We start from the raw sequence: 14071 nt of genomic DNA, 5'->3' as shown, positions 1-14071 counted from the left end.
AGGAAGTGCATCACTGTTAGGGTTGGCTTTGAAGTTCCACCCAGTGCTGAAGAGACCCTCCTGTGTGATCCCTAGACGACAGTCTCTTCCTGGCTGCCTGTGGATCAAGGTGCAGAACTCTCAGCTCCTCCTTCAGCATTATGTTTACCTGCATGCCTCCCATGCTTCCTGCTATGATGAAAATGGACTAAACCTCTAATAGTGTAAGCTATCCACAATTAAATGTTTGCTTTTACAAGAAAAAAAAAAAAAAAAAAAAAAAAGAAGCCTACAGAACTCCAAATAGTTTGGACCAGAAAAGAAATTCCTCCTGTCACAAAATAATCAAAACACCAAAGGCACAAAACAAAGAAATAATAATAAAAGCAGTAAGGGAAAAAGGTCAAGTAACATATAAAGGCAGACCTATCAGAATTACACCAGACTTCTCATCAGAGACTATAAAAGTCAGAAGATGCTGGGTAGATGTCATACAAACCCTAAGAGAACACATGTACCAGCCCTGGCTACTATACCCAGCAAAACTCTCAATTACCATAGATGGAGAAACCAAGATATTCCATAACAAAACCAAATTTAAACAATATCTTTCCACTATCCACTAATCCAGGTCTACAAGGATAATAAATGAAAAACTCCAAAACAAGGAGGGAAACTATACCCTAGAAAAAGCAAGAAAGTAATCTTCTTTCAACAAACACAAAAGAAGATAGTCACACAAACATAATTCTACCTCTAACAACAGGAATAACAGGAAGCAATAATCACTTTTCTGCAATATCTAAACATCAATGGACTCAACTCTCCAATAAAAAGACTAGATACGTAAACAGGACCCAGCATTTTGCTGCACACAGGAAATGCACCTCAGTGACAAAGGCAGACGCTATCTCAGAGTAAAAGGCTGAAAAACAATTTTCCAAGCAAATGGTCCCAAGAAACAAGATGGAGTAGCCATTCTAATATCAAATAAAATCAACTTTCAACCAAAATTTATCAAAAAAGATAAGGAAGGACACTTCATTCTCATCCAAGGAAAAATCTACCAATATATGAATTCTCAATTCTGAATATCTATACTCCAAATTTGAGGGCACCCACATTCATAAAAGAAACATTAAAGCTCAAAGCACACATTGCACCTCACACAATAATAGAAGGAGATTTGAACACCCCATTCTCACCAATGGACAGATCATGGAAACAGAAACTAAACAGAGACACAGTGAAACTAACAGAAGTTATGAACCAAATGGATTTAACAGATACCTATAAAACATTTCAACCTAAATCAAAAGAATATACCTTCTTCTCAGTACCCTCATGCTACCTTCTCCAAAACTGACCAAATAATTGGTCACAAAACAGGTCTGAACAGATGCAAGAAGGAAAAATTCCTATGCATCCTATCAGATCACTATGTATTAAGGCTGGTCTTCAGTAGCAACAAAAACCAACAGAAAGCCCACATACACATGAAAGCTGAACAGCACTCTACTCAATAATAACTTGGTCAAGGAAAAACAAAATAAAGAAATTAAAAGAACTTTTAGAATTTAATGAAAATAAAGGTGAAAAAACGTACCCAAACTTATGGAACATGATGAAAACAGTGCTAAGAGGAAAACTCATAGCTCTGAGTGTTCCAAAAGGAAACTGGAGAGAGCATACACTAGCATCTTAACATCATATATGAAAGCTATAGAAGAAAAAGAAGCAAATTCAACCAAGAGGAGTAGACAGCAATGCTACATCCACTCCAGTAGTGACTCACATGACAGGCTTAGAAGCCTGGAAGCAGTCCCAAGGCAAAGAGTTTCATGGAAACTTAGCCTCCTGGAACCTTGGCTTTCCCATAGCAAGAATGCTCCAAAATTTGTCCTTGCGATAGTGTGGAGGGTCTTGCATGCTTTCTTGCAGTATTTTACTGGATAGGAGTTAGAAATCTCAGAGCAAGCTTAGCAATGTATACTTAGAATCTTCATTACAGTCAGGTATGGCAGACTACATTGCATATTAGAAGAAAGTTGGTGAGTTCTTCTGACAAATGGAGATTCCCTACAGATATTTGAAAGAGCAGCCTGGTTACTCCCATATGCAAGAATTTACCGTGGCCTAGGAAAAAGGAGTGTTGTGGTTTAAGGAGGAACTACAGTGTCGCATTATTAATGAGAAGGTCTGCTAGAGCAGAACCCACTGGTGCAAGCTTTCACAAGACTCAAAAAATAGCATAAATTGTGACTAGGGTGTGAAATCCTCTCCTGGTCCCTATCATTAGCTGACTCTAGGCAGGGCTGTTTTATCTTTACTATAAACAGTGCCTGGTTCCTGCCAGTCCTTTGAAGGCATTCCTCTGTTTTGTGTCAGATAACTTCAATGTACCTTGCCTGCTGTGACACCCTATTTCTTTGCTATATAAAACTGATGCTAACTTTGACAACATTACATTTAGATATACACTCTCTCTGTGTCCGTGTCTGTTTGTCATCCATGTCAGCTACTTGCCCACCAGTGACCAGAACCCTGATTTCTCCCACGGATTGAGGGGGCCAACTGAGGCTGATCCTCATGGTACAGCAGGAAATAATCAAACACAGAGAAATCAACCAAGTAGAAACAAAGAATCAAAAAAACCTGGAGCTGACTCTTTGAGAAAATCAACAAGATAGATAAATCCTTAGCCAGACTAACCAGAGGGCACAGAGACAGTATCCAAATTAACAAAATCTGAAATGAAAAGGGAGATATAACAATAGAAACTAGGGAAATTCAAATAAATCATCATATCCTACTTCAAAAGCCTATACTCAACAACACTAGAAACTTTGGATGAAATGTACAATTTTCTAGACAGATAACAAGTACCAAAGTTAATTCAGGATAACATTAACCATCTAAACAGTCCCATAACCCCTAAATAAATAGAGGTAGTCATTTAAAGTCTCCCAACCAAAAAAAAAAAAAAAAGCCAAGGACCAGATGGGTTTAGTGCAGAATTCAATCAGACCTTTAAGAAGACCTAACACCAATACTCTTCAAACTATTCCACAAAATAGAAATAGAAACAACACTACCTAATTTGTTCTATGAAGTCACAATTACACTTATACCTAAACCACACAAAGACCCAACAAACAAAGAGAACTTCAGTCCAATCTCCGTTATAAATATTGATGCAAAAATACTCAATAAAAATTTCACAAACTAAATCCAAGAACACATCAAAACGATCATCCATCATAATCAAGTAGGCTTCATCCTGGGGATGAAGGGATGGTTCAATATACAGAAATCCATCAACATAATCCATTATATAAACAAACTCAAAGAATAAAATCATATGATCATCACAATAGATCCTGAGAAAGCATTTCACAAAATTCAACACCCCTTCGTCTTAAAAAGCCTTGGAAAGATCAGGAATTCAAGGCCCATACCTAAACACAGTAAAAGCAAAATACCACAAACCATCATCAATACACCACCAACATCAAACTAAATGGAGAAAAACTTGGAGCAATCACACTAAAATCGGGGACTAGACAAGGCTGCCCACTCTTTCCCTACCTATTCAATATAGTACTTGAAGTCCTCGCCAGAGCAATTAGACAACAAAATGAAGTCAAAGAGATACAAATTGAAAAGGAAGAAGTCAAAATATCACTATTTCCAAATGATATGATAGTACACATAAGTGACCCAGAAATTCCACCAGAGAACTCCTAAACCTGATAAACAACCTGAGCAAAAGGGCTGGATATAAAATTAACTCAAACTAATCAGTAGCATTCCTCTACCCAAAAGGATAAACAGGCTGAGAAAGAAATTAGGGAAACGACGCCCTTCAGAATAGTCACAAACACTATAAATATCTTGGTGTGACTCTAACCAAGCAAATGAAAGATCTGCACAACAAGAACTTCAAGTCTCTGAAGAAAGGAATCAAAGAAAGGGGCTGGGGAGATGGCTCAGCGGGTAACACTGATTGTTCTTCCGAAGGTCCTAAGTTAGAATCCCAGAAACGACATGGTGGATCACAACCACCCATAATGAGATATGACCCCCTCTTCTGGTATTTCTGAAGATAGTAACACTGTACTTATTTATAGTAATAAATAAATCTTCGGGCCAGAGCAGGATTGACTGCAGTGAGCAGAGGTTCTAAATTCAAATCCCAGCAACCACATGAAGGCTTACAACCTGTACTGCTACAGTGTACTTATATACATAAAATAAATAAATCTTAACTCAGCTATTAAAAACAATGAATTTATGAAATTCCTAGGCAAATGGATGGACCTGGAGGGTATCATCCTAAGTGAGATAACCCAATCACAAAAGAACTCACATGATATATCACAGATAAGTGGATATTAGCTCAGAAACTTAGAATCCCCAAGATACAATTTGCAAAACACATGAAATTCAAGAAGGAAGACCAAAGTGTGGACACTTCGCCCCTTCTTAGAAATGGGAACAAAATTCCCATGGAACGAGTTACAGGGACAAAGTGTGGAGCTGAGACGAAAGGATGGACCATCTAGAGACTGCTGCACCTGGAAATCCATCCCATAATCAGCCTCCAAACGCAGACACCATTGCATATGCCAGCATGATTTTGCTGAAAGGACCCTGATATAGCTGTCTCTTGTGAGGCTATGCCAGTGCCTGGCAAACACAGAAGTAGATGGAACACAAGGCCCCCAATGGAGGAGCTAGAGAAAGTACCCAAGGAGCTGAAGGGGTCTACAACCCTATAGGTGGAACAACAATATGAACTAACCAGTAACCCCAGAGCTTGTGTCTCTAGCTGCATATGTAGCAGAAGATGGCCTAGTCGGCCATCATTGGTAAGAGAGGCCCCTTGGTCTTGCAAACTCTATATGCCCCAGTACAGGGGAACACCAGGGCCAAGAAGTGGGAGAGGGTGGGTAGGGGAGCAGGGCGGGGGGAGGGTATAGGGAACTTTTGGGATAGCATTTGAAATGTATATAAAGAAAATAATAAATAAAAAAAGTAAATAAATCTTTAAAAAGAAAGAAAGAAAGAAAGAAAGAAAGAAAGAAAGAAAGAAAGAAAGAAAGAAAGAAAGAAAGATAGAAAGAAATTGAAGAGATCTCAGAACATGGAAAGATCTCCCATACTGGTGAATTGATAGGATTAATATAGTAAAAATGGCTATCTTGCTGAAAGCAAACTACACATCAAATTCAATTCCATCTCAACTCTTCATGAAATTAGAAAGAGCAATTTGCAAATTCATTTGGAATAACGAAAAACTCAGGATAGTGAAAACTATCCTCAACAATAAAAGAACTTCTGGGAAATCACCATCCCTGACCTCAAGCTGTATTACAGAGCAATCATGATAATAAAAAAAAAAAAAAAACAACTGCATGGTGTTGGCACAGAGACAAGCAGCTATATCAGTATAATAGAATTGAAGACCCAGAAATGAACTCACACACCTATGGTCACTTGATCTTTAACAAAGGAACTATAATCCACCCAGTGGATAAAAGACAGCATTTTCAACAAATGGTGCTGGCACAACTGGTGGTTAGCATGTAGAAGAATGCAAATTGATCTATTCTTATCTCTTTGTACAAAGTTCAAGTCCAAATGGATCAAGGACCTCCACATAAAACCAGAGACACTTAAACTTATAGAGGAGAAAGTGGGGAAGAACCTCGAAGATATGGGAACAGGGGGAAATTCCTGAACAGAACACCAATGGCTTGTGCTGTAAGATCAAGAATCAACAAATGGGACCTCATAAAATTGCAAAGCTTCTGTAAAGCAAAGGACACTGCCAATAAGACAAAAAGGCTACCAATAGATTGGGAAAACCCTACATCCGATAGAGGGCTAATATCCAATATATACAAAGAACTCAAGAAATTAGACTCCAGACAATCAAATAACCTTATTAAAAATAATCTTATTTTTAAAATGGGGTACAGAATTCTGTAGTAGGAACTGATGATTTTTTGGATTTCCTCAGATTCTGTTGTTATGTATCCCTTTTTTCTTATCTTATTTTGTTAATTAGGATACTGTCAAGGAAGACCAAAGTGTGGATACTTTGGTCCTTCTTAGAAGAGGAAACAAAACACCCATGTAAGAAGATACAGAGACAAAATGTGAAGCAAAGACTGAAGGAATGACCATCCAGAGACAGCCCCACCTGGGGATCCATCCCATAAACAACCACAAAAACCAGACACTTTTGTGAATGCCAACAAGATCTTGCTGACCGGAGCCTGCTGTCTCCTGAGAGGTTCTGCCAGTGCCTGACAAATACAGAAGGGGCTGCTCACAGTTATCCATTGGACAGAGCACAGGGTCCCCAATGAAGGAGCTAGAGAAAGGACCCAAGGAGCTGAAGGGGCTTGCAGCCCCATAGGAGGAACAACAATATGAACTAACCAGTAACCCCAGAGCTCCCTGGAACTAAACCACCAATCAAAGAAAACACATGGTGGGACTCATGCCTCCAGCTGCATATGTAGCAGAGGATGGCCTAGTTGGTCATCAATGGGAGGAGAGGCCCTTGGTCCTGTGAAGGCTCTATGCCCCAGTATAGGGAAGTGCCAGGGCTGGGAAGCAGGAGTGGGTAGGTTGGTGAGCAGGGGAAATGGGAGGGGATAGGGGATTTTCAGAGTGGAAACTAGGAAAGGGGAATAACATATAAAACGTAAATAAAAAAAATCTAATAAAAAAAGATGATGAAAAAATGTGGTACAAAGCTAAAGAAAGAATTCTCAACTGAGGAAACTCGAATGGAAAAGAAGCACCTAAAGAAATGTTCAACATCCTTAGTCATCAGGGAAATGCAAATCAAAAGAACCCTGGGATTCCACCTCACACCAGTCAGAATGGCTAAGATCAAGAACTCAACAGAGGAATGGATACAGAAAAGGTGGTACATTTACACAATGGAATACTACCCAGCTATTAAAAACAATAAATTCATGAAATTCTTAGACAAATGGATAGAACTAGAAAATATCATCCTGAGTGAGGTAACTCAGACACAAAAGAACACACTTGGTATGTACTCACTGGTAAGTGTATGTTAGCCCAAAACCTCTGAATACTCAAGACACAATTCAGAGACCACATGAAGCTCAAGAAGAAGGAAGACCAAAGTGTGGGCACTTCAGGCCTTCTTAGAAGGGGTAACAAAATACTCACTGGAGCAAATATGGAGATAAAGTGTGGAGCAGAGACTGAAAGAAAGGCCATCCAGAGACTGCCCCACCTAGGGATTCATCCCATGTACAGCCACCAAATGCAGACACTATTTTGGATGCCAAGAAGTGCATGCTGATAGGAACCTGATAAAGCTGTCTCCTGAGAGGCTCTGCCAGAGCCTGAGATACAGAGGCAGATGGTTGCAGCCAACTACTGAACTGATGACAGGGTCTCCAATTGAGGAGATAGAGAAAAGACTGAAGGAGCTGAAGGGGTTTGCAACGCCATAGGAAGAACAACAATATCAACCAACCAGAGCTCCCAGGGACTAAACCACCAACCAAATAGTACCCATGGCTCTAGCCACATATGTAGCAGAGGATGGCCTTGTTGGGCATCAATGGGAGGAGAGGCCCTTGGTCCAGTGAAGGCTCAAAACCCAGTGTAGGGGAATTCAAGGGCAAGGAGGCAGGGCTGGGTAGCACCCTCATAGTAGCAAGGGGATGGGGGATAGGATAGGAGATTTCTTGAGGGGAAACTGGGAAAGAGGATAACATTTGAAATGTAAATAAATAAAATATTCAATAAATAAGTAAAAAAGAACTACTAGAGGTATCTCCATCTCCAATTTCAAGTTGTTCTAAAGAGCTACATAATTAAAACTTTACAGTAAACCAGACACAAAAAGACAAATATTTTATATTTTCTCTTAAATGTTGGTGTTAGACTCTAACAATTTGAATAACCACTGAGGTTATATACCTAGTAAGAACCTAGGGGGAGGAGAGAATCTCCCAAGGATGGGGCAATAAATTTTTATATAAAGACAATGAGGAAAAAAGAAAATGTTCCCCTACAGTGTTTCTACACTGACATTTAAATCTTTGTGTGGAAGAAATTAAATAGCCCTATTAACATTCCACGCAGATCCTAAAACAGAAATCACACAGTTTGGTTATATAAGTATGTGGCATTCAATATCCTCACTCACTGTAGGAATGAAGATAGATATCTTTGACTGACAGCTTTCCCAGTGGTTGCAGACACTGCTTCCCAAGATATTTCTGTGACAGACACTCCAGGAAGTATTATGTTTTTTAGAAAACTCTTTGTTAAAAACTAGCAGTATGATGTTATCTTTCGTCCATAGCTCTTTTCTGAATTATTTAACTCTTATAGGCAATAGATTTTATCATTTATATATACTTTTTCCAAAAATATTTTCATAACATATAATTTCCACTTGGTGGCTGGAGAAATGGCTTCGTTGTTAACAGCATATCCTGTTCTTCCAGAGGATACCAGTTCAGTTCCTTCTCTCTCTCTCTCTCTCTTTCTCTCTCTCTCTCTCTCTCTCTCTCTCTCTCTCTCTCTCTCTCTCTCTCTCTCTCTCTCTCTTCCTTCTGTTCTTCCTCCTCAGCAATATTTCTTAATAACCACTCATTTCCACCCCATCCATCCTCACTTCCTTCACTAGCTGAGAGACAAACTTACCTGGACAGACCTGCCAATTGAATTTCAGCCATATGTCTAAGTACACATGATGTATGTTCACATCCATTGCACCTTTTTTAGGCTTGCTAGAAGCCCTTCCAGAGAAAGCATAAAAACCTCAGAAGCCACGAGAGAACTCTAAAGAGCTCTTCCCCAGACTTGAGCTCCTTATTTCTCTCCGAACCATCCATTATTTGACTTCCAAGTAGCTCAACAGCTGTCAGGCCATCACTCTCATCCATTTGAAAATACTTCCCCTAAGATGTCCCTTGAGCTTCAACAAGGCTGTCCCCAACTTGTGCCTTTTGCTTTTTCAAGCTTTAGAGCTATGCCACAGCACTGTAGACTTAAGCCATTTCCAGATAATGTACTTCTTGGTATCCCTACCAAACCCCCTCTTTGAGGAAACTCTCTTCCTCTTTAGATCTTGCCAGGAACCTGCTCATGGTGCATACTCCTTGGCACCATCCTGCTCCCTCCCTATCCCTACCCCAGCTTGCTTAATCACCTAACAATTCCCAGGAACTTGTCTACAGATGAAGCTGATAAGATTATCAGACCTTTAGTCTACTGAAATATTTCTAAGTTCAAACACTTGAAACGTTGCCGCATATTTGGAAGCTGCTTGTTGTCACTGACTGTGCTGTTTATTCCCTGTTTCAGCTTCTCTTACTCACCACCATAAGTGTCACCATCTTGCATAGTGGACAGAAGCCTGTATGTTTCAAGCTGGGTGCGATGATTTCTTTGCCACAAAGCTCTGACCATGTCACCCTCTACTTTGTCCTTTTCCTTTTTTACACACGTCTGTATTTTCCCCTCATTTGTTACTCTAACTACCAGTATCCCTAGTGAGAAACCTCTTAAAAGATCATGCAAGCATTAAATAAACAAAGGTATTCTAGCCACTTCTGTTAGATTTTGTCCCCACATTTCCCAGTACATCCTTTAGATTGGACTGTCACCATAGTGTCACCAAGAGTCACTGCAAGTCTCTCAATCTACCCTCCCAAGTCTATTTCCTCCATGAAGCTGAGACCCTATGCCATGGTGGCTCCTCCAGCTTACTTCGTACCTGACTGAAACTTTCCAAATGCCTCTGTCAAATGCATCCATTCTCAAAAAGCTGAAAGAAAGCTAATCCTTAACCTTGTCTCTAGAACTTCCCCTTTGAGGTTTTTCTTTTTCCTCAGATGAGACTCAGCTTTGAATGTGTGGTCCATACATCCATATCGGAAAATCCCTCCTTATCTGTAAGCCAGAGAGCTAGAGACAGCACTTTTTGCATATATATATACAAAGAAAACTAAATGGTCTGCTGGAAATGGTTCTTCAATGGCAGTGCCTATGCAATGCTACAAGAAGAATGTTGTTTCTATGGCAACTAGCCAAGTTCATAAAATATCAAAAAGCTTTAGTAAAAGAATAAGGCTAAACAATCTACAAAACTATTTAAAAAAAAAAAAAAACTGGTACTCAGACTGGTCCAAACAGAACTCAGACACTTGGACTTGCTTTTTCTTGGATATCTCCTTCCATAGATTCTGTTGCTTTGTTCCCTATCCCACCTCTGAGTCCTTCCTCCTCCACTACCTTTTATCCTTGGTAAGTCAAAACATTCAAAATCACCTAAGAGTCCCTAACAGTTGACAGCCAACTCCAGCATTTGGGTACAACACCAATGCCTCCTTTACCCAGACATTCTGGGACAGCTTTGTGCCGCTTGGCATGGGGTTGGGAACCTATAGAGAAAACTGATTGTGCTGTTTTTTCCTTTATTTTACAGCTAAAATGGGTTTTCAAGTAAACAGGAAGAGTTAAAAAGACAAACTTTATATGGCCCTTATGATGACTATGTTAGAGAAGCTCAGGGCAAGTTCTGTAGAAAAGGGGTCACTAGTCAACTATGTGCTATTGTGTTGCTGACAATGCTTCAGAAAGTGAAATTTGCAGTATATATCTTATAAGGACTAAACTAGGGGCTGGTGAGATGGCTCAGTGGGTAAGAGCACCCGACTGCTCTTCCCAAGGTCCAGAGTTCAAATCCCAGCAACCACATGGTGGCTCACAACCATCTGTAATGAGATCTGGCGCCCTCTTCTGGAGTGTCTGAAGACAGCTACAGTGTACTTACATATAATAAATAAATAAATCTTTAAAAAAAATAAGGACTAAACTAATGTGAGGTCACTTTTATTGTTCATTTGAGGCATGTGTCAGTTTAAAGCTATAAAAGCTGTATTTTTCTCCATTAAAGGAGCTTATCTCATTTTAAAAAAAAAAAAGAAAGAAAAGAATATCAAACATAAACTGACTGTTACCTCAAAAGGACCCTGTCTTTCTTTGAGTCTCAGAAAAGTAGAAATATCCTGTGTTCATCCTCTGATAGGAGCCTCTGAGCCAGGTAAGGAACAAACAATGGAAATGCAGTCTCTCTATGGATGACCCAAAATGGGCCCAGCAATTATCTTGCAGATCGCTCCTAGAACCCATCCAACAAAACCCAACAACTAAGTATTTTTGAAAAGACAAGTTCTAGTGACTCATTAAAACCTGCAAAATGCACTTTTAAAAAAAATAAAAAGATTATTGTAATTTTTACTTAACATGCATCAGCCTATAAAACAATTCAACATTTCATCAAATTAAAAACAAGGATTATTTTAGAAACTGAAAATTTCCAAAGGAACAAGAAAACTTTACTAACCCTGGACAGGTCCTTCTGCATGCTCTCAAAAACAGGCTGAGGCTCAGAGGCAGGAAGAAATGAGGCACTCTTGGAGGAAACCTTGGGTTGTGCCCCACAGCAGGATTGAACTTGGCAATATGAGGGCACTGTTGAACAGGCAGGGAACTCAGAATAGTTTCCAAGGTCATCTTCTGCTGATTCAGCCTCATAAGCTTTGTTTTAGACACTGCTAGCTTTTCCATTGTCCTATGAAGATTGCAACAAGGTCAAATTTAGCATCTCGTTTTTCTCCTAAATAACTCTTAAAGGACTTGGTTTTTTTTTTTTTTTTGAAAAAAAAAAAGGTAATAGGAATAATCAGAATGCCCCATTATGTACTCTCTAAGCTGAAAAGGTATCAGAGCATACCTATCGCACACAATTATAGGTTTAAAATTGTTGTGAACGAAGACCATCTACTCCCAAAGGAATTGCTCACTACTAATATAAAAGAATCCTGAGAGTAAGAACGGGTCATCAGGGAGTCGCGACTTCACAGGTAGCACTGCTACCTGTTTCCTGAAGATGACCTTACAGGATCCCTGAAGATAACAGCAGAAATATTTGCAACCTAAGAGTAAACTATGTGAAACTGTTGGTATGTTAATTTGCTTAGGAATAACAGTGAGTTCCCTATATGTGAATGTGTGTCAATATATCCTGTTGTGCCCCTTAAACATATACAATTAATGAGAACTAAACAAGAGTCAGAAATCCTTGTGGTTAATAAACCAGTGTGTGTGTGTGTGTGTGTGTGTGTGTGTCCCTTGAAATCATTTGTCTTCTATGTTCACCATCTATGAACTCTGTCCATAACCTATTTGGTAGTTTAAAAATACTTGGTCCATAGGAAGTGGCACTATTAGAAGCTAAGGCCTTCTCGAAGGAAGTATGTCACTGTGGGGGTGGGCTTTGATATCTCGTTGCTCAAGTTCTACCAAGTGTGGAAGACAGCCTCCTCCTAAATGCATTCAGAAACCAAGCTCTTCTACATCTTCACCATCCTCCAACACCATGTCTGCCTGACACTGCCATGATCCCTGTCATGATGATAATGGATTGAACCTCTGAAACTGTAAGCCATCCCCAATTAAATGACTGCCATCTTAAGAGTTGCCTTGGTCATGGTGTCTCTGCACAGCAGTGGAAACCCTAAGACAATCGATGCATAAATTAAGATAGACTTATCCCAAAGAAATAACTCAAAGCCGCATCTTTAGGGGAAGTAGAAATAGCCAACAGGGTGATAAAAAATTAAAAAAAAAAAAAAAAAAAAAGAAAAATGAATGCTCTTGCAGTAGTCACAGACTAGCCAATAAAACCCCCAGTGCCAAGCCTGGGAAACCTCCCTTTAAGTTTAAATAGAGGGATCCAAACGGTTTCCAAAACAGTATAGGCTATTGCCATTACTCTCCCTTACCTCAAAAAACATGACAAAAGATCACACACATTGTCTTAGTCAGGGTTTCTATTCCTGCACAAACATCATGACCAAGAGGGAAATTGGGGAGGAAAGGGTTTATTCAGCTTACAATTCCATACTGCTGTTCATCACCAAGGATGTCAGGACTGGAACTCAAGCAGGTCAGGAAGCAGGAACTGATGCAGAGGCCATGGAGGGATGTTACTTACTGGCTTGCTTCCCCTGGCTTGCTCAGTGTGCTCATTTACAGAACCCAAGATTACCAGCCCAAGGATGGCCCCACCCACAAGGGGCCTTTCCCCCTTGATGACTAATTGAGAAAATGCCCCACAGCTGTATCTCATGGAGGCACTTCCCCAACTGAAGCTCCTTTCTCAGTGATAATTCCAGCCTGTGTCAAGTTGACACACAAAACCAGCCAGTACACACATTTAATTTTTTCCCTTTTTTTATTAGATATTTTCTTCATTTACATTTCAAGTGTTGTCCCAAAAGTCCCCTATACACTTCACCCACCCTGCTCCCCAACCCACACACTTCTGCCTCCTGGCCCTAGCATTCCCCTGTACTGGGGCATATAATCTTCACAAGACCAGGGGCCTCTCCTCCCATGATGGCCGACTAGGCCATCTTCTGCTACATATACCACTAGAGACAAGAGTTCTGGGGGTACTGGTTAGTTCATATTGTTGCTCCTCCTATAGGGTTGCAGACCCCTTCAGCTCCTTGGGTACTTTCTCTAGCTCCTCCATTGGGGGCCCTGTATTCCATCCAATAGCTGACTGTGAGCATCCACTTCTGTGTTTGCCAGGCACTGGCATAGCCTCACAAGAGATAGCTATATCAGGTCCTGTCAGCAAAATCTTGCTGGCATATGCAATAGTGTCTGAGTTTGGTGGCTGATTATGGGATGGGTCCCTGGGTGGGGCAGTCTCTGGATGGTCCTTCCTTTCGTCTCAGCTCCAAATTTTCTCTCTGTAACTCCTTTCATGGATATTTTGTTCCCCATTCTAAGGAGAAATGAAGTATCCACACTTTGGTCTTCCTTCTTCTTGAGTTTCATGTGTTTTGCAAATTGTATCTTGGGGATTCTAAGTTTGGGCTAATATCCACTTGTCAGTGAGTGTATATCATGTGTGTTCTTTTGTGATTGGGTTACCTCACCCAGGATGATATCCCCCAGATCCATCCATTTGCCTAGGAATTTCATAAATTCATCGTTTTTAATA

At 40.1% G+C, this 14071-nt stretch overlaps 1 protein-coding gene across 1 annotated transcript in view; it reads right to left on the bottom strand.

The window, feature by feature from the left end:
- Positions 1 to 14071, bottom strand: part of LOC110309629 (uncharacterized) — a 74698-nt gene that overhangs the window by 9272 nt on the left and 51355 nt on the right. Inside the window, exon 19 of the mRNA XM_085828387.1 lies at positions 11399 to 11626. Coding sequence (XP_085684513.1) covers positions 11399 to 11626 — 228 coding nt within the window. The remainder of the gene's footprint in view (positions 1 to 11398; positions 11627 to 14071) is intronic.

The sequence above is a fragment of the Mus caroli genome, unplaced genomic scaffold (assembly GCF_978045245.1).
Source record: "Mus caroli unplaced genomic scaffold, Mus_caroli_1 scaffold_12, whole genome shotgun sequence".
NCBI lineage: Eukaryota > Metazoa > Chordata > Mammalia > Rodentia > Muridae > Mus > Mus caroli.
The sequence above is the reverse complement of the archived record's forward strand: the minus strand, read 5'-3'. Positions and strand labels throughout refer to the sequence as shown.